General features: G+C 36.9%; 3 protein-coding genes across 4 annotated transcripts; 2 read left to right on the top strand and 1 right to left on the bottom strand.

The window, feature by feature from the left end:
- Window positions 1–1,083: 1,083 nt before the first annotated feature.
- Window positions 1,084–3,481, bottom strand: LOC113168600. 2 transcript variants are annotated; one of them, XM_026369649.1, is made up of 3 exons: window positions 3,407–3,481; window positions 2,545–2,899; window positions 1,084–2,423 (listed from the first exon to the last, which is right to left on the bottom strand). In XM_026369649.1, the coding sequence occupies exons 2-3, from the start codon at window positions 2,872–2,874 to the stop codon at window positions 1,605–1,607; spliced, it is 1,149 nt and encodes a 382-aa protein (XP_026225434.1). In that variant the 5' UTR covers window positions 2,875–2,899; window positions 3,407–3,481; the 3' UTR covers window positions 1,084–1,604. The 2 variants fall into 2 exon arrangements, with proteins under 2 accessions (XP_026225434.1, XP_026225433.1); XM_026369648.1 differs by having other exon boundaries at window positions 2,545–2,880; window positions 3,407–3,479.
- A 6,045-nt stretch (window positions 3,482–9,526) lies between these two features.
- LOC113168595 lies at window positions 9,527–11,518 on the top strand. The gene is made up of 2 exons (XM_026369643.1): window positions 9,527–9,865; window positions 9,995–11,518. The coding sequence occupies exons 1-2, from the start codon at window positions 9,854–9,856 to the stop codon at window positions 10,724–10,726; spliced, it is 744 nt and encodes a 247-aa protein (XP_026225428.1). The 5' UTR covers window positions 9,527–9,853; the 3' UTR covers window positions 10,727–11,518.
- A 5,436-nt stretch (window positions 11,519–16,954) lies between these two features.
- Window positions 16,955–19,602, top strand: LOC113168107 (endonuclease domain-containing 1 protein-like). Its single transcript, XM_026369112.1, has 3 exons — window positions 16,955–17,016; window positions 17,811–18,144; window positions 18,516–19,602. The coding sequence occupies exons 2-3, from the start codon at window positions 17,812–17,814 to the stop codon at window positions 19,176–19,178; spliced, it is 996 nt and encodes a 331-aa protein (XP_026224897.1). The 5' UTR covers window positions 16,955–17,016; window position 17,811; the 3' UTR covers window positions 19,179–19,602.
- Window positions 19,603–20,420: the final 818 nt, after the last annotated feature.

Genomic DNA, 20,420 nt, shown 5'->3' with positions numbered 1-20,420 from the left:
TGAATCAGCTAAACTTACAGCGACATGTTTCCTCAGATTAGACGTAGAGTTTTTATACGCTGAAATGTCTGTGTCTGTTTTGACAGACAGAGAAGACACCGCATAATGAAGCTGTTCGTTTTCACTGTGTGTAAACGAAACATGCTTTTAATGTAGTGGAGTAAGAGGAGAGTTTCTTCTTCACAAAAATACTCGAGTAAAAGTAAAAAGTATGGTGCAGTAAAACTACTCATAGAAGTACATTTTTTTTCACAAAGTTACTCAATTAACAGTAACAATAACAAGGAAGATTTACGTTGATACACAAGCATGAACGAAGCATACAACATATAGAGTGTACAAGCAGGTAGGTCAGAAAGTTACTGTTGTTACTGGAGTTACCTGACATTATATACAGAAAAAAGTATGGCTATGCAAATAAACATTAAGTAAAAATAGATTTTCTAGCAGAAAAGACATCAGCATTTTTTGTTAGAAAAACTCTTTACTGTGTATAATTACATAAGAGGAGAAATGTGACTAATTTCTAACAGCTACACCAACTTAAATACATCTTAATGACAAAGACTGATCTCAAAAAGAACTGAGGATCACCTCAGGAAGCATCAGCATCTGTTTTAGTTTTCCTTAAGTCAAAGTAAACCTGAATGCAATGACAAACGGACCAGGCTGTGGATTGTCATTTATCACTAAGCTTGTGGCAGCCTGTAGCTATTTGACTTGGACCATGTTTGTACAGAAAGACTCTGTTTATTCAAATAAAAGAGGAAGTCTTGTCCTGTCTGGTGTCTGGTCCAGAAGGGTGGAGACAGGAGTTTGGCATCGAAGTATTGGAGGCTGCAGTGCAGTAAGAAATGTTGATGGGAGCAGATTAGTGAGACAGGATGGGGTCAGATTGTGGTCCTGGGATTCACCCGAGAAGACGTTTGGGTTTCTTTCAGCTAAACTCGGGAGTGATTCCAATTTGCACACTTTCAATGATTTAACTCTCTGAATACTGTTTCTGAAGGCAAAATTTTTTTATTGTTATCTATATTTTTTCAAGAAAACTACTGATATTTCAGATTATTGTTGTTTATACTGTGGTTTATTCAGACCTTTCATGTATTTCACTCAAGTGTATGTTATCCCCTGTGCTACACAAATAATTACTAAATCAGACAAAGCAAGACAGTGTGTGGGAGTTTATTTCATGTTTTTTATGAGGAAGTTTTTGCAAAATCTTTTTTTCTTTTTTATTATTAAAAACTGTTGTAGATATCCCTAAGACCAGAACTGAATGCATTAATAAAGTCTGACTGCTTCTTCTGCTAAGACTGTACATATTATACTTAACAGGACAAAGTTTCAGCTTCAAGACGCGAACACATATGTTGACCTTCACTTAGTTCACAATACGTTTTATAATGTAATAATATTGTAATGTTATACATGAACAATGTTATATTACAGTATATTACAGTTTTTCTGTAATACAGACATTAAACAAGAATGTTTTGTATTGTTTCTTGTAATAATTCTGTGTGGTTGAGTTATTCAAGGATTCAATAGCTGACCTGACCTTGACCTAATACATGAAGCCTGGATCTGAATAGTCGTACGAATCAATGTTGTGGAGCATCCGAAGCAGGAACTCTTTTGAGGGTAGGCTGAGGTGATGTGGTTGTAGGTTGGGGTGATGTGGTTGTAGGTTGGGGTGATGTGGTTGTAGGCTGGGGTGATGTGGTTGTAGGCTGGGGTGATGTGGTTGTAGGCTGGGGTGATGTGGTTGTAGGTTGGGGTGATGTGGTTGTAGGCTGGGGTGGGCAAAACTTTGTTTCCTTTTTCTTGTTTTTATTTTTGATCTTAAAGTCTTCATTAATCTCTGGATAATACTTAGCAACAGTTTCTTTGAGAGGACACTGTGTTCCAGGAAATACCTGAAATCTTTTGTTTCCAGTGCTCAGTTCTTGTTGGAGTTCTTCCAAAGTCTTCGTCTCCAGATATTTAGGGCCATATTTAGTGTTATTGCCCCAATGTGCACTCGCTATCCACTTTTTCTCTATTTGACTGTAACAGCAGAAAGCCGACCAGAGCATTGAAGGTATATTAACCTTCTCTTTGATTTTGAAAGTACCAGGCTTTGCTCCAGTCACTACATAACCTTCAATTTTACCATTACTATTGTTGCAGTACTTTTCCAGGACACATTTGACACAGTTCTCCATGTTTTGCCAACTTCCGTTGTTGAAAGAATTAACTTGTGGAACAATGTTTGTCAGTGTGCACGTTGAGATTTTGTCACTTCTTTCAAATCCATAAGACCATGGAAATAAATGGCCCCTGTTATAGTCGCTGTTTTTCTTATAATCTTCGTTACTGGCCTGGTGCTGGTACGCAGGTTTATTACTTTTCTGCATGTTTTTGTCATTTGTGTCTTCAAGCTGCAAAAGTTTAAACACTCAGTCAGTGATACTGAACCTAAGTAATACAATAAAAAGATATTTGTTTATAGGTTTAGAAAATTCCCTAACTCAGTGGTACTCATTAGAAATACATATGTACCTGCGGCTCTATCATCCAAGGGGGCCTCTTTCTTTCTTTCTGCCCACCTCTGTACTTGTAAGCAGAAAACACTGGGATCTTGTTGTTGGTGTCATAGAGCGTCACAAACCTTCTTGTGTCGTTATAAGTCTGGCAGATGACTTTATATCTGTTCTGGTCCTGGATGTTGCCATGCTCCAAGACACCTGGGATGTTTGGAAGAGTTTCATTAAGAAGAAACCCTTCACAATCTGACATCTCGTTCACCACTTCAGTCTCTGTGGGAGTGATGGACAGAAGGAGGAGGACAGCGAAGGGCAGGAGACACCACATCTTCAGGGGACTCATCATCACACACTGTCAGAGGAAAAATAATCTAATATAAGGTTAATTTGGAAGAACTAAACATACAGTTGTGTTTTATTTGGTTCACTGAGAGAACAAAGTGGATTTTGTTGTAGTGTTTGAGTATCTCAGAAACTAAACCAGAAAATATAAAATAAAGTCAAACAATTTTTAAATAGATTCAGTATGATACTGGAAACAATTGTACCCGTACCCTGATACGTTACGTTTCGTATACATAGTCAAAATCTTAACTTCAACTGCAAACCTATGAAAAAAAGAAAAACTCAGACTGTGTTTCAGTCTGTAAATGTCCTACAGGTCCTCAAATGAGACTGAGGACACAGTGAGGTTTAAGTGATATGAGTTTAACCCAGACAACACAGGTTAATTCATAAACTTGTGGAAGAGAGAGAAAGAGAACAGCTAAGTTAAAGACTTCACTGTCATAATAATCAGCTTCATATTGCCTCTGCCTGCAAATGTGTTTATTAATTAATATGAAAGAAAACAAGAAAAAACATGTAAAAAAACTTACCTTCTTGAAATCTTCACAAAGAGATGATTAAAGAGTAGTTCTTAAAGAGTAACTTAAACAGCAAACTGTAAGTGAACATGAGATAATAAGTGAAACAGTGTCATTTTATATTCACTGGAGGTGTGAAAATGGAGTCCCACCTCCAGTAAAACTTTTTGTTTCTTCAGAGGAACTGTTGCACAAATGCAGTTTTAAGAAATGATTCAACATTCAAATAACTTTATTAGGGTGAAATGAATTTGCCTTGTAACAGCTGCTGTAAAATGATGAAAAATAAATGTAGTAGTAACAAGAAAGATACAGTAGATTGACATAATGATAATGATGGAGGTCAAATAGTTGGATTTAAGGATGTAATACAGATCAGATGTTTGTTTGCATCCTGAGGGCCAATTAACTATTACTAATGCTTAAAACTGTCTAGTATAGTTATTACATTATTACATGTTATAACCAAACAGATTTTCATTATTTTTTCACACCGATTAGACAAGAAAAATTAGATGTGGAACGAATTATCAAGGGGCAGATGTTGAAGGGTAACAGATAAAGAAACACCACCATAAACCCTGAACCTATTAAAAACCCAAAAGACCACAAGTCATCTCCCTATCTGTGTTTGAAACAATAATAATAAAAATAATAAGCTAATTTGTCATTTAACATGATAAACATAATGTTTAAGTACTTTCTACTAACTGCATTGCTAGTGCAGTAGCTGTGCTGACTTACTAAATATTTGCAGTGTAAATATAAGAATACCAGCCACTGAATATATTTTTTATTGTTTACGCTACACTTTTAATAGAAGAATGAACAAAAAATAGTGAACCTGATTACAACTCTCTCTTCACTGAATCTCTTTTAATGTCCTCATTCAGTGTCTCTGACTAAACTTTGACTTAAACTATAAGAAAAATGTTTTTGTCTTCATTTGCATTGAATATTGAAACTGTAGTCCTCATGACTTTACTCAGAAGAAGCACGTTGGTTTTACAAAGAAAGACATCATCTTCACACGTTTGTCATAAGGAACAAGAAATCGCCACAAAACAGAAGTTAAAGTAACACCTATTAAGGGTTATCTTTATATCTATGCAGCATCATTTTCACATCGTCACTGTCTCACTAGCCAACACTTTATACTGTATTATTTTAAGACATACACCTTCTATTGCATGTAACTCTGGCTCTCCATGACTTACAGACAAATTAATGTGCATCATTTGACCTTTTTGTTTTTCATGACTTTGACGTTGTTCTCTCACCACATCTTCTACAAAATGCAACGAGTCTCAAAGAGAAGTAACACTGCATATTATTATCTTCCTAACTCTGCAGCTTACTGTCTTCACAGAATGTGTCAAAGAAAAAGCGAAACATTTGTCCATTTGGCCTCTGTCTCAAAAATGTCCAGAAATCCTCATTAATACACCACTATGTGTCTTTTTGATGATGCAATTTGTTTTTACAAATGTTACTTGTGAATATCTAATAAAAACACTTCAATTTGAGGAGATTAATTTAGTTTGTATGTTTTAAAAAGAGCTTATTCAGTTACTGAAGTAGCAACAGCTGTTGTTCTTTCACTTCCTCTAAGAATACACAACCATTCAGGATAGAGGTTTCCTTGTTTTAAGAAAAAGAAAGTAGGCATGTTTTCAGCTGCAGTAACATGATTGCAAAACAGTTTTTTATTGATCAGTTAGTCTTTTAGATTGATTAAATTGCATTATGGAGTCAATCCTGCCATTGGAACACAGAACTAATGTTTGCTGATACTGGGCCTCTGTATGCCTACAGTAGTTAAGACAGTAATTTACAACAGTGTCTTGTATTTCTGATCAATTAGATGTCATGTTCTCTTGAGTGAAGAGGTGCAAACAACCCAGTCTCATGTATAATTGGCTCTTCAGTCATTCAAGTAGGACATAAACAGACAATAAAACAAAGTCCCCAAAATACCTCAAAGAAGCAAAAACTAATTCAGAAAGAAACGCAAAGACACAGAAATATAGACAGCATGCAGGCTATACCATAGAAAGATGACTTCACCCATTTTAAACTGGCTTCCTATGATACTAGTTTGAAAGGAGAAGTAAAGTAGGTCAAAAAAATGATATGAAGTCTCAGGTTTTGAAGAATGCTCAGTGTTTGTCTTCCTGGATGTGCTATTATATTTATATCAAATGCTCCAGAACAAAAGATTATGGATCCACATTAGCTGCACATTCAGACATCAGCTGCTTTGAGTTTCCCCACTTTTTTTTTTTTTTTTTTTTTAATAAAAGAAACATTTTTGTTGTGCAGTTCGGTACCGCCTCTTGATGACACCACTGCAACTTGATGGTGTGGGAAAAATTGGTCTAATATTTCAAATAAATGTACTGGAGTAAAAAATACAAATGGGGAACAAAAAAGTACAAGTGCCTCTGAATTCTACTAGACCAAAAGTACAGCAGTTCTGACATTAAACTGCAGGTGGAGATGATGTATCTGCAAAATCAGAATCAATATAATCAGACATCAATAATAAAGACAAAGAAAAACTCAGATCATTAACAGACTAAATGTCAAGTCAAGCTGTTTCGGAAAGAAAAGAACATTTTGCCCCCAGTATGCACTTACTATTCACTTATTTAGGTTTTTACTGTAACAGCAGAAAGCTGACTGCCGGCCTGGTTCTTGTACAAAGTATTGATATCACAATCCTCCATATTTACATAATTGTTCTTGTTTTCAAGCTGCAAAAGTTAACAGTCAGTGGAACTGATATTGAATAAATATGATTAAAATGTTAACAGGCTTTGATTATTACAGTGGCTTGTTCTTAATAAGAATAATAAGAAAATTAACTAAAACACAGAATTACCAATCATCATATTACATTTTTTCAATAAACCTGTCACGAGCTGGAGGAAGGACTCTATGGCCAGAGATAACACAGGACAGAACTGAGTAGTCAATCTTTATTTCTAACAGAACAGTAAGTCAATGAATACAACAGTCAGTAGATGGGAGGAGATGACATAGGGTGAGTATGGTGGTCTGGCTGAAAACCGGAAGTGACGTCACGACCAAGATGGCCAACCAACAGAGAGCACATGGACAAAATGGAAGACAATGGAGAAGGTTCAGGAGTGAAGAAGAGTGTTACAGGAGCACCATGAGAATACACTCCAATCTAATGAAATCTAATGTCTAAACCCAGTGTGGGAAAACAATCTGGGGTTATGAACACAGGCAGTCCAAACAATAATCCACAAGGCAAAATTCAGAGGTCAAGGGTAATCCAGGTCATACACAGTTAGGCAGTTCAGAGAAAGGTCCGGTAGGCAAAATTCACAACAGAAGGGCAATCCAGGTCGAAACACAAAGAGGTCCACACAGGCTGAGCAGGGAAAAGAACAAGGGAGAAAACAGATCAGAGGAAAACACTCACAGAACCAGAGGGGTGGACAAGAAGCAGGGTGAGGGGGAATCCAGTGGAGACAGGGTAGAAGGGGTGCAGGTCAGAGAAGGGGAATCAGGCAGATACAGGTCCAGGTCTGGTACTGTGAGCAGGGGGAATGAACAGAACTCACAGCACCAGGGGGTCAGGCAAGAGACGGCATCCAGGGCAGTCCAGAAAATCCAAAACAAATCAGTCCTGGAGTTGAGAACAGACTTTCTGGCAGGAGAGACAGGTGAGCAGGTCGGTATTTATAGTGTGGGGGAAACCAGGTGTAGTCAATTAGGTGAGTGAATGTGATCAGACTGGGAGGAGGACACAGGAAGTTGACAAAATAAGAGCATGGGGGGAAACAAAAGCAGCGAGGCTGGAATCATGACAAAACCTTTGTAGAAAACAAAACATGGTTAAAGTAAAACAGAAATCATCTTAATAGAACAGTTAAAGTGTTTGTTAAAATATATATATCGATCAAAAAAATGATTCATAGCAATTATTAAATGCATGATGCAAATAAGAGACCCTTGATATATTTTGTGTCATTGTTATATTCACCATTATAATTATTCTCCTTATTAGACACTGAGACTCTTTCTTCAGCTGTAAATGTTCACTCAATGGTGCAGATTGTTGCATCACTATAAACAAATGATTTATGTTTCTATACTACCAAAATAAAATAAAACAATGTGTTTTTAGACCATTTTTAGATACATACCTTTGGCTCTATTTTCCAAAAACGATCCACTTCTCCCTCCTCTGTAGTTGTAAGCAGAAAACACTGGCATCTTTTTTCTGGTTCATGATTCCAACTTTTTCCAAGATGCCGGGAACCTGTTGGTTTTATTAAGAAGAAACTCTTCACACTCTGACATCGACTGCACCACTTCAGTCTCTGTGGGACTGATGGACAGGAGGAAACAGCGAGGGGCAGGAGACACCACATCTTCAGAGGAGACAACAGAGAATCATCAGATATTAAAGTTTAATCTGGCAACTACACTTGTTGTTGTTTTTCAGTGTAACCAACAGAACAAAAGGGTTTTTTGTCCCCACAATTGTTATGGGTGTTTGTTGCCAAAATGGGTTCTGTTAAAATATGTGCATAGACATATTTACACTTTAGAGAAACCGTAACAATCCTACAGGAGTTTAACTAATTTCTATAAACAGAAGCTACAGTGATGTTATTGTTGCACTTTCAAATGAGAACATGGAAGGAGACTTTTCAAACGTTTCCTTCTTTCATTTGCTACTAAATGTATAATGATGAAATGTTACACTGACTCACTTACCATTTAGTCGTGTTCCAGCTTCTTAATATGTTGTCATATGCACATTTTATAATTATTATAATAACTCACCTTCTCAGAGTCTCATGAAATCTTCCAAAACAGAATGGCGATCGAAGTGTCCTCTTTTATTAATCACTGTGAAGGAATCTGCCTTTTATACTCCCTGGAGATGTAGCAGTAGCTGCTCCCACCTCCTCCAAGATGTTATCTTCATTAATCCCTGGCCTTATCTCTAATCAACTCCCTATTTTGGAACTGCTTTGCCAAGTGTTTAATATGGGCTGTATAAAATTTAACAACAATATTATTTTGTTGACTGACTCTGACACTCTAACATTAATCATTTATGTAATTTAAAGGCCTTAACATTCAAAGATGGAAGGAGACGCATGAAGTCTGGAAATCATTATGAGTGAGTAATGCTGGGAAGTTATGTTACAGTACTTGGCAATGCAGAGCAACCAAGAAAACATGGTTTTCTCTGGAAAAGCCACAGTGGATCAGGAGGGAGGGCAAACTGAGAAGAGCTGTTTACAGAGGAAATACTGTAGACACCAGTTTATGTTAGAAAGGAATTGTCAACAGTGAGGATGCATTTGAGTAAAGTCTCTGTGAAGACAAAGGAGAGATGGCGAAAAGACAGTTTTCTGAACATAGTTACAATAGATCAAAAAAGAGGCAACATCATCATGTTTCTTCATCATCATCATTAATTATGTCACTTTCATTAACCTACATATACAGTTCACTTTTGTTCATTGTATTCTTAAATGTTTTCAGGTTCACATTTTTATTCATGTTGACAAATGTTGAATTCATTTGTATTAAAAGCAGCTTTTTCTCCCTGGGAATAATAAAGTTCTCTTCTAAAGTGAATTTGAGACAGGGACAGAGACTTATGAAGAAAAAAAACATCTAGTAGGGGTGGAAAAGCTACCGCCCCTTCAGCGAATTTAAAACCCAGACCTCCTTCAAGAGCTTCACTTGATATCTGAGGTTCAGTTACACAGTTTAAAGACTTTTTAAAAGATTTAATAAAGATTTATGAAGGTAAGTTTTTATAACTATTGATTAATATATCTATGTATTTCAAAACATACTGTATGGTATGTATGGTCAGTTGTATAGTCATGATTAATTATTTGTGTTTGACAGATTATTTAGTAAAAAGAAAGAAGAGAACAGGAATAAAAAGTAACAAGATACATGTTGTAGGTAGAAGAAAGAGCAAAGCAGTGTCTGCAAACTAGTGAAAAGAGAAGACAGGAGAGAATAAAAGAAAAATTAGCAGTAAGGAGAAACGATGGGAGGAGAAAACAGACGACCATGAGCGAAAGAGTAAAGTTCTTCTTGTTCTATTAGTTTATCAGACAGTGTGTGATGATGACTCCTCTGAAGATGTGGTGTCTCCTGCCCCTCGCTGTCCTTGTCCTCCTGTCCATCAGTCCCACAGAGACTGAAGTGGTGCAATCATTGTCAGAGTGTGAAGGTTTCCTTCTTGATGAAACTCCTCCAAACATCCAAGGTGTCTTGGAGGACGGCAACATCCAGGACCAGAACCGATACAAAGTCATCTGCCAGACTTATTAGGACATAAGAAGGTTTGTGACGCTCTACGACACAAAGAACAAGATCCCAGTGTTTTCTGCTTACAAATACAGAAGAGCAGAATCAGTGGGAAGACCCAAGACCCCATGGAGGATGGAGCCACAGGTATTTTTTCTTTTCCTTTTCGTCAATACTTCATTTTAAATATTTAAAGAAATAATCATTATTCAATTAGTCTCTTTTTTAAATTAAGTTGATTTAATAACAATTTATTGACTGTGTCGTTTTTTGCAGCTTGAAGAAAGAGACTCTATGTCCAACATGTGGGACGATACATACAGGCGCCAGGCCAGTAACACTGATTATAGAAATACTGAAGACTACACTAGGGGCCATTTATTTCCATGTTGTCACGCTTCTAATAACACTGAAAAAATCTCAACGTTCACTCTGACAAACATCGTTCCACAAACTAAATCTTTCAACTGTGGCAGTTGGCAAAAAATGGAGAGCCGTCTGAAATATGTCCTGGAGACACGCTGCATAAACAATAATGACGTCCCTGAAGGTTTTGTTGTAACTGGGGCCAAACCTGGTACAGAGAAACTCAACAACAAGACTAACATACCCTCAGTGCTCTGGTCGGCTTTCTGCTGCCACGATAAAACCATGGACAAGTGGATAGCGGGTGCTCACTGGGGTTTGAACAGGGCAGATGGTCCTGACAATCTGGAAGAACTCCAACAAGAGTTGGGCATCGAGGTGTTTCCCAATACGCAGTGTCCCAGTAAAACTGTAACTGAATTTCACTCCGAACTTGATCATACCTGCCAGTGTCCACCCGAAGATACAACCAGATCTGCCCCTCCCACTACCACTACCGACATGCTAAACCCTACCACCCATGAACAACCTTTCTTCTACTGGTACCCCAGTGCAAGGGTGCGTGTACTTTGCAACAGTGTCTTACGAAGCAGGAGCCATATTCGAGATCGCCAGTCAAGGAAGTCAGGCACCATTGTTTGAAGCTAATTAGGGATCTGGCAAAGTTCAGTGACCTGGGGTTGCCTTCAAGACATGACCCACAGAAGATCTACAGAGGTAGGGATTGGTATGAATTTCAGTATGACTAAATTAACACAACCACAAAGAATTATAACAATGAATACTACTTATGGCTCCAATAGTGGTTTGAATCTTTTAATATCGGGTGAAATCTGCTGATACCAAGTTTGATCTGATCTGAAATAATCCTGAAGGTTTTTGCATTGGTGTGGTCCTGTTGTGCCCAAAGACCTAAACTAAAGCTATAAACTAGAGGCAATACAGCATCACCATTTATGATTTTATCACAATTCTTTTTTTCAGATTGTTTTTTAAGACCATTTTGCAAGTTACTGAACTTAATAATCAAACTGATTTCCCTATTTTAAAAAGTAAGCCTTACATGTTTCGTTGCTGGTTAATGAGGACCGTGGTCGACTCTATGCTTGTGAATGATGGAAGTTTTTTGTGTGATCTGATTATTTACTAAACTGAGGTTTAAAGGTTTGAATGATATTTTGAGTGTTTCTCTTACTTATTGAATCTTAATCTTTTTACTACTTGTAGTGGATTCTGGCATTGATTGATTTGTTTTATTTAAATAATTGATCATCCATTCTTAAATAGTTGTTTCCTAATCCTAATCCTTCTGATTTCTAATATTTGATTCATTAAATAGATTTTAGCTTAGCTCTGGTTTGGACTGAATCATTAATTAACTGACAGATGTTAAATAAGAAAAATAGTTTGTGATTTAGATCTGTGGTTATTCAGCTCATGATGTACTTTGGATATATTTGAAATTTGATGTAACGTGTGTACTAGGTTTTATTAACATTTATGAAATAAAATAACATTTTAAAGTCTGATCATGTAACAAATGTCATTATTATTATTTTTATTCTTAGCTGGGTTCAATAAAATTCAAAGTGAAATAATCCTCACAGACTAATACAAACACGATTGTATGTTATAATTCCTGCCTTGTCTTGTCCCTGTTTTTATTATTTATTTATTTATAATTTTTTCTCTCCCTGCTCTTTCAGTCTGTCTCCCTCATTGTCATCTCACTAGTTTCACCTGTTTTCCTCCCTCTGCCTAATCACCACAATCACTGGATCCTGAGCACCAGCCTACCAAACATAGTTTGTCAGTACAACGTCACCACCTGCAGGTTAAAGTCAGAATTATAATTTATTTGACTGACAGTATAATTCTGAAATACTTGTACTTTACAGTCAAGCTCTCTTTTTGCAGGTTTTACTCCATTACTATTATTTAAAAATTAGTTACTGATTATTTTAATAATTCCTCAGATTAAAAAAATGAAATATATTTGGCATTAATTAATTTCAGTGTTTTACACTGCACTTATATGGAGCGTTCCTACTGTCATGAGCTGAACTACTCCACCACCGTGGAGTTCAGTGTCTTGTTCACAAAAACTTTGACAGCAGCCAAACCTGTGATTGGTGGACGACTGCTCCACTTCCTCAGCCACAGCTTCCCAGGTTACACAATTAGGAAGAAATATGACTAAACTTCTTATTTCCAGACAAGAAATTCACAAACCAATGGCATGTAAAAGATATAAATTAAACCAAATATAATAATTGAATATATTTCAATCTGAAATTTGCTTTTTGATACTTAGTAGTAGATTTTGGAGAATACTCACTGCTTTCTGCTATTTTCACTTAAGGTAATAACTAATAGTTTGTCTTTTCTTCAGTGTTGACATGGCTTATTTAAAATGAATGAATTAAATGTACTATCAGATCCATAATGAGCTGTCCGCGCTGCTGAAACACTGAACCTTGATAAGTCCTTCACTTTAATTTACACTTTCTCCATAATCTGCAGGATATTTCAACATACAGTGATTCAAATCTTGTGAATTGGCGATTTTACATTTACATTTACATTTTTGTTCCTTTTACTTAAAGTTAACTTATCCCGCAAGTAAATTATAATAAATAGTTAAAGCTGCTACATGTTGCTACAAACTGAGCAATCGGAGGAGAAAGGCCTTAGTAAGAGAGGAGACCAAGAACCTGATGATCACTCCAAAGATTCTGTGTGGAAAAGGGACAAAGATCCAGAAGAATAAACATCAACAGGTGAAAGCCTGCTTGGAGTTGAGAGACACATCATCTCTACTGAGTTTGATAGATAGAGGATTCAGTAACTGGTCAAAGATTTGCTCCATCAATCCATTTGCTATATCATTTATTTACACAGTGAGTGTACTGCTGTTTATATGCTGAATGAGTGTGTTCAGTAAAAACACAACAGATCACCACTGTTTGTGTTTTATCAACTTAGAAACAGATCAGATTTTATGACCAATTAATGCAGAAACAAAGACATTGGACTATTCTGTGTTCAGATCAATCTGTCATCTCATTCCTACAAAATCCCTTTGTCTTCTGAACATCTTTTCATTTCCTCCATAAACTAAATGACAGTACTGATGTTTCAGTCTTGACAGAGTCATGTCCCATTAAGATATTAAACAGCATTTGTGCATTTGTTGAGGGTGTTTTCATCTGTGGACTAATAAGAATTTAGTCTCTAGCGAGTCCTGTTTCCAGCATCAGGATGACATTTGTGGGACAGAGTCAAAATAAAGAACAGTGCTTATGGCAACTTTATGAACATATTACTAGTACAGTACTGATGTGTTTTGTGATTCCTATTTTCCTATTGGCTCAGGTGACTCTGAACCATCTCTTAGTTATGCTGCTGCTCACCTTTTCACTCACACCAACCAGTTGAGGCAGATGGTCACCCACCCTGACTCTGGTTCTGCTGGAGGTTTCTTCAGTTAAAAGAAGTTTTTCCTCTCCACTGTCGCCTAGTGCTTGTTCATAAGGGATTGTAGGGTTTACTATAAAATTCTGAATACATTTATATTTTGTAAGGTCTTAAGCCACTAGAATCACTAAAACATATCCGTTTACCAGTAGTTTATTTACCCAGCTGGGCTGGGCTGGTAATGCGGCACACTGGCCATGGGCTAACGAACCTTTGGGCCTATGTATGTATGACTTTTGTTGTTATACATATCCCTTTCTACCCCCCTCCACCTCCATATTCTGAGTTTCCCCATCTGCATTGGTTTCTAGTTTTAAAAGCATGAGAAGTACACAGAATATCAACAGGTACAATTTTACCAATAATCACCTTTATTTTACCAGGAAAACCTCAGTGAGATTACAAAAACAGTGTCCTGGCCAAGGTTAGAACATTGGCATCATACAAATACAATTCAATTGAGCATCTGAGTCTTTTGTTAAAAGCTCAAGAATTTTATTTTTGAAAAATACAGTTTTCTAACTTAGTTTTTTATTAAACTTTGTGGGAAACATGATTCTTCACAGTGACAATGACGTTCACGCAGTAGAGATATGATGATAATCTGATGCAACTGTGCCTTAAACTTCTCTTTTCAGCTGACTTGCTGCATGTTAAAGAAGTGATAAGACAATAAGGATTTAACGTTGTGGAAAGTCGGCATGCACACAACCCAACAAAACTGGAATTTTAAATGTTATTATCTTTGTTCTTCGATTACATTCAGGAACCACTAGTTCAACCTTTCTACATCTAACAAAGACACAGTGGTTAAATCTCAAATTTACCAAAGGTTTTAAGATTGATTGACCTTTATTTGTTAAAGTAATGAAGTTTTGTCTTTCAGTAACTGGATTGACTAAATATGACACACTGGGTGCAGACATGAAAAAGACCAGCCACTCTGGAAGAGTCAGAAAATAAACACAATCCATGCAACCATCTTGTTTCTGGCCATTTGGTTTCTTATTGGCAGCATTTTACATGTTTGTGCTGGTTTTCGTTTCACTGTTTAATGTGTTTTTGCCTCCTTGTATTTTTTTTCTCTTCTTTTTCTGTGGTTATTTTGCAATTTTTTGTGTTTCTTAGAGGGTATTTTACATCACATGGAAGACATTTTGTGTCTCTTTGTATTGTTTCTTTACTCCTTTGTGTCTCTTACTGGGTCTGTTTGTGATCACTTTATTTCTCTTTGTTGTCGTTCTGGTCTGTTACTATAAGTCACAGTCATGGTGATACACAGAAGTTAAAACAGGTTTTTAATGGTGATTTAGCTGTGTGGGAAAAATTGACAGTAACGCTGAACATTATGCAGCAGAGATGTTAAGATAAATCCTATGCAATAGTGCTTTAAAGTTCCCTTTGTAAAATGACTTGTTGCTTCTTGTGGAGAATGTGGAAGGACAGTGAGATGTCAAACCTTTGGGTCAAATGAAGTTTGTCTGCAAGTCGTAGAGAAGCAAACATTACAATCATGTCAGATGAGGAGACTGTAGTTTCAAATGAATATATATATATTTAGCAAACATGATATAAAATGTGAACCACTGAGCTTTTTCCCATTCAGTCTTTATGCTAAGATGATCCCACCAGCTGTTTGATGCAGCTACATTGCACAAACATCACAATGTCTGTGTAATGTAGAATTACCCCATAACGACAACGGAATTGTCTGTAGGCCTCCGAGACAGGCTTGTATGGAAGCACAGATGTGGGGAAGGGTACAGAAAAGTTTCAGGAGCATTGAAGGTCACATATTTTTATCCATAATTTGTAAACGGAAGGAATTAGAACCACCAGGACTCTTCCCAGAGCGGGCCAAACTGAGCAATAGAGAAAGACGGGCCTTAGTCAGGGAGGTGACAGAGAACCTGATGTTCACTCTTAAAGAGTGGTCCACTCTGTGGAGACAGAAGAACAAGAATCTCTGCAGCACTCCACCAATCAGGCCTGTATGGTAGCAAGACCAGACAAAAAACATTCCTCAGTAAAAGGACTCTCAGACCTTGAGAGACAAGATTCTCTGGTCAGATGAAACAAAGATTGAACTCTTTGGCTTGAATGCCAAGTGTCATGTCTGGAGGAAACCAGGCCCCGCTCAGCACCTGGCCAATACCATCCCTACAGTGAAGCATGGTGGTGGCAGAATCATGCTGTGGGGATGTTTTTCAGCAGCAGGAACTGAAATAGTGAGGATCGAGGTAAAGATGAATGCAGCAATGTACAGAAACACCCTTGATGATAACCTCAGACTGAACCTTAAGCACACAGCCAAGGTAACAAAGGAGTGGCTACAGGACAACTCTGTGAATGTCCTTGAGTGGTCCAGCCAGAGTTCAGACTTGAACCTGATTGAAAATCTCGGGATAGAACTGAAAATGGCTGTGCACCGACACTCCCCATTTAACCTGATGAAGCTTCAGAGGTACTGCAAAGAAGAATGGGTGAAACTGCCCAGAAATAGGTGCCAAGCTTGTAGCATCATACTCAAAAACACTTTAAGCTGTTATTGGGGCTAAAAGTGATTTAACAAAGTACTGAGCAAAGACTGTGAATACTGATGTACATCATTGTATTTTTTATAAATTTGCAAAGATTTCAAATAAACTTATTTTACACTGTCACTGTCATTTTGTAATAATTCTGTAGCATAACAAAATGTGGAAAACGTGATTCACTGTGAAAACGTTCTGTATCCACTGTATGTGTTGCATTCAGGAATTGAGCCAGAGTTAACTGGGGCTGAGCTCCATCCCAGTGTGATGTGGATGTCAGCTCTGTCTCTTACAGTGTTGTTTTGAACATCATGAAACCTAATAAGTGAAAAATGTACTTCCTGATATTTGACCTCATCAGTTATATCATTTAGTTATCCATGAGGATTGATATGTGATGCATATCCAAATTAATACAGGTTTTGCACATAAACATGACATCTGCAATAATCTGCAAAAAGGATCTGTTCATCTGATGCATAGACTTTAATACAAGAACTGAGTCTCTTCAAAGAGCTGTAATTCACATCACATCACTAAAGTGTACTGCATTGTCACAGAGAGGAGTTTCTCTTATTTAATGCCATAAATGTAAGTGGGGTGAGCTGCTGCTGCTGCTGCTGCTGCTGCTGAAAGTTTGTTGATAACTGTTTAAGCATTATAAAAGTATATAGTTATAAAAAAATATCTTTTTATTGTATCACTTTTAATATGCAGCATGTGTGTATGTGTACGTGTTTGTCCTCACGATGATTGAGGTTGCTTAAATTTCCAAATACACACTTATCTCCCCTGTAATCAGACAGTGGTGAGAATATATATAAACCAACTGAACCATGTCAGAGAGACAGAAGGAGAGAGAAGATCAGAGACAGACGAATAAAGCAAGGTGTTAAAGAAGAAGAAGAAGACAGGAAAGAGGTAAGAGCAAAGCTGTGGATGATCATTTATTCCCACTGAATTTAGGTTTTTATATATTTTCAAAAATATTTTCTGTTTTCATGTTGTCACATTTTAACTAAACTAGAAATAGAAATATGAGGTCTGTAGAGGTATGTTATTTTGTTAATAGCAGCGATTAAACAGCTGATTTGATGTAACATTGTTAATTTGTTCAAAGGGCTTAGTGTCGGTTTGCTGATACTATTGTGGTCCTGTTGTTTTTTTCAAATTAGCCATGTGGAGTTAGGTTTCCGTCACAAACAAACTCTTTTAGCACACTTGTGAGATGTCAAACATTGTAGCCACAGTTACCCACAGCTATCCGCTGGTTAAACACTGAGACAGTCAACCACAGCATATTACACTTGGACTGTATGAAAATCCAAATCCAAACTAAAACATATCCATTCACCAGTAGTTTATTTACCAAGCTAGGATGGGCTGGTAATGTGGCACATTGGCCATTGGTCAACGCAACAGGTACAATTTTACAAATAATCACCTTTATTTTACCAGGAAAACCTTTGAGATTAAAAACCTCTTTTTCAACTGTGTCCTGGTCAAGACATGCAGCAACACAAAGGTTCAGACAAACATAAACAAGCAAAAACATATTTTTATTGCTGTTTTATTTTTAGTGTGCATTTCCCTGAAAACCACTTCTTTTGATTGTACACTTCATATTTTCTTCTTTAGATGAACTCCTGATTAATGACTTGCCCTCTGTTCCTAAATTTCTAATATGTTATTCGTTAAACTTTGACCTCTGACAGTATGATGATGACTGCTTGGAAGATGTGGTGTCTCCTGCCCCTCGCTGTCCTCCTCCTGTCCATCACTCCTACAGAGACTAAAGTGGTGAACCAGATGTCAGAATGTGAAGGTTTTCTTCTTAATGAAACTCCTCCACAGGTTACAGGCATCCTGGAAAATGGTCAAATCATGAACCAGAACCGATACAAGCTCATCTGCCAGAAATGTGACAACAATAAAAGATTTGTGACGCTCTATGACACCACTAACAAGATCCCAGTGTTCTCTGCTTACAAGTACAGAGGAGCAGAAGCAGGGGGAAGACCCGACACCCGATGGAAGATAGAGCCACAGGTACGTATGTTTTTCTAATCAGTACCACTGCCCCCAGTGAGGGCACTAATGAGTTACAAACATACTTAACAGATTATAACAATGACACAATATATAATACTGGCCGCTTATTTCCATCGTTTTATATTTGATAAATTATTATTAATTTGACCTTTTTAAAATGATGCCATTTTACCAATTTAAATGTATTTCTACAATGATCTGTCAGTTTTTTTGTTTAGCAAATTTAATGTGAAGATTGTTAATTAATGTTAATTCATGTACAAATTCTAAAACTTCAAATTAAATCAAGTCCAAATCCAAACCTATAAATAAATATTTATTGTATCACTTAGATTCATTATCACTAACTGAGTGTTTAACTTTTGCAGCTTGAGGGCCCAGGGGGTGGCGAATACATGACACGAAGTCAAAAAGATAAGTACACGCACCAGGCCAGTGACAACGATTATAAGGGTCACAAACTCTATACCAGGGGCCATTTATTTCCATCATCTTATGGATTTGAAGAAAGTGATAAAAAGTCAACATTCACACTGACAAACGTTGTTCCACAAGTTGAATCGTTCAATCAGGGCAGCTGGAGCCGCATGGAGCAAGAGTTGAAGAAAACAATGGACGACCTCTGCTACAATAATAATGATGAACTTGAAGCCTACGTAGTGACCGGAGCACAGCCAAGCCAAAGCAATAAACTCAAAAACAGAGTTAATGTACCTTCAGTGCTCTGGACAGCTTTCTGCTGTTACAGTCACAGAAACAATAAGTGGATTGCAGAAGCATACTCAAGAGACAACGTTGCAGATAAAGCTGAAGATGAGCGTATAGATGCAAAGACACTGCAACAACTCTATGATAATCTGAACAAAAAGCTTGTGGTATTTCCTGGATCAGATTGTCCTTTAAATGAAAAGGTCTCTGATATCTGCATTAGCCGACCTGAACAGCCAAAGTCCTGGTTCAGAAAAGTGCTGAGTTTTCCCTCCAGAACCATCAGCTGGCTTTACTGTACAGTCAGAGGATGGGTTGGTTAGATTCACAATGGCACCAGTCAAAGAATGTCTGAGAGGACTCTCAGTCATCCAGGTCACATTTAACCCAGATATGATGTTCAGTGGTAACTGGACTTGCTTTAAGCTCTTGAATATGTTTCTGCTTTTAATCTCATTTACTTTGAATTATTTTGACTTTGCTGGCACATGACGTATCTTATTTGATCAGTTTGGCTTTGAATTGGACTGAATCAGTCAGTAACTGATTAGTGCTGTGCTTTTTTTTTACTAATTAATTCATCGGTCGTTGATTAATTTAGATTAAATTCATCATGTCTTCTGAATGTATTTGAAATCTGTGATAACATTTGACATGTATACTCAAATATCTCCATGTTTAAAGCGTGGACTTGTATTATTATTACTTATTACAGCATAGTATGGTCTAATAAATCATTTGACCTCATGTCTGTGTGAGATTAGACTGTTTTATTTTTTCCATATCAGGTGGAAAGTCTTCACAGACCAGTGGAGGCTGTAATAGCTGCACATTCATGCCCATGTTTTCATAATAAAATGTTCAGCAATCACATATAGTAGTTATGAATGTTTGAGTGTCCACATACTGTTGGTTATAAAAGCATTTATGCAGAGACATGCAAAAATGATGTTAAGGCATCTCTAAGTTGGCTCAGAAACAATAATTAACCTTCCTCACTCACAAATAGACTCTTTATAACATGAACATTGATGTTTGAAATAAAATACACATAAATAGAATAAATATATTTAATCAATTATTTGAATAAAATTAAACTTAACAAATTGAAGTGTGCAACTAAATGTGAGTTTTCTGCATTTTTCATCATTAAATATGTTGTTCGAACATTACTGCATACAGTACCACTTCTGTTGGTTGTACACTTCATCTTTTGATATTTAGTATAAAATATAAAGGTTTCTGAAGTGAAAAAGAAAAATATACATGTCTTCCTTCACTTTGCTTAGTATCTGATGATCAGTTACATAGTTCTCTATCCTTTAATACTCTTTGCCTGTTGGTTCGATTCAGGAGGGTCTAAAAACGTAAGTTTTCCTTGACGTTTTAAATACAGATAGGGCTTGAAGATTACCAAATTACTTTTGCATACTCAGAGAGTAAGATGCACTACAGTAAACCTGGTCATTGTTCCACACAACTCTACATCCTCGACTTATGTGTGTTGATCTTTCCCTCATTCACACAGCTGCATCTACATAGCTGTTTCCTCACTTTCTCTGCCC

The sequence above is a fragment of the Anabas testudineus genome, chromosome 18, assembly GCF_900324465.2.
Source record: "Anabas testudineus chromosome 18, fAnaTes1.2, whole genome shotgun sequence".
NCBI classification, from domain to species: Eukaryota; Metazoa; Chordata; class Actinopteri; order Anabantiformes; family Anabantidae; genus Anabas; species Anabas testudineus.
This window is presented reverse-complemented; position numbering and strand designations above follow the sequence as displayed.

Bases quoted from the DNA above. Each gene is read 5' to 3' on its own strand.
- LOC113168600 (XM_026369649.1), bottom strand. From the start codon at position 2,874: ATGATGAGTCCCCTGAAGATGTGGTGTCTCCTGCCCTTCGCTGTCCTC. The intron at 2,424-2,544 runs GTACATATGTAT...AAACTTTTGCAG, and splicing joins CTTGGATGATAGAGCCGCAG to CTTGAAGACACAAATGACAA.
- LOC113168107 (XM_026369112.1), top strand. From the start codon at position 17,812: ATGATGATGACTGCTTGGAAGATGTGGTGTCTCCTGCCCCTCGCTGTC. The intron at 18,145-18,515 runs GTACGTATGTTT...TAACTTTTGCAG, and splicing joins GATGGAAGATAGAGCCACAG to CTTGAGGGCCCAGGGGGTGG.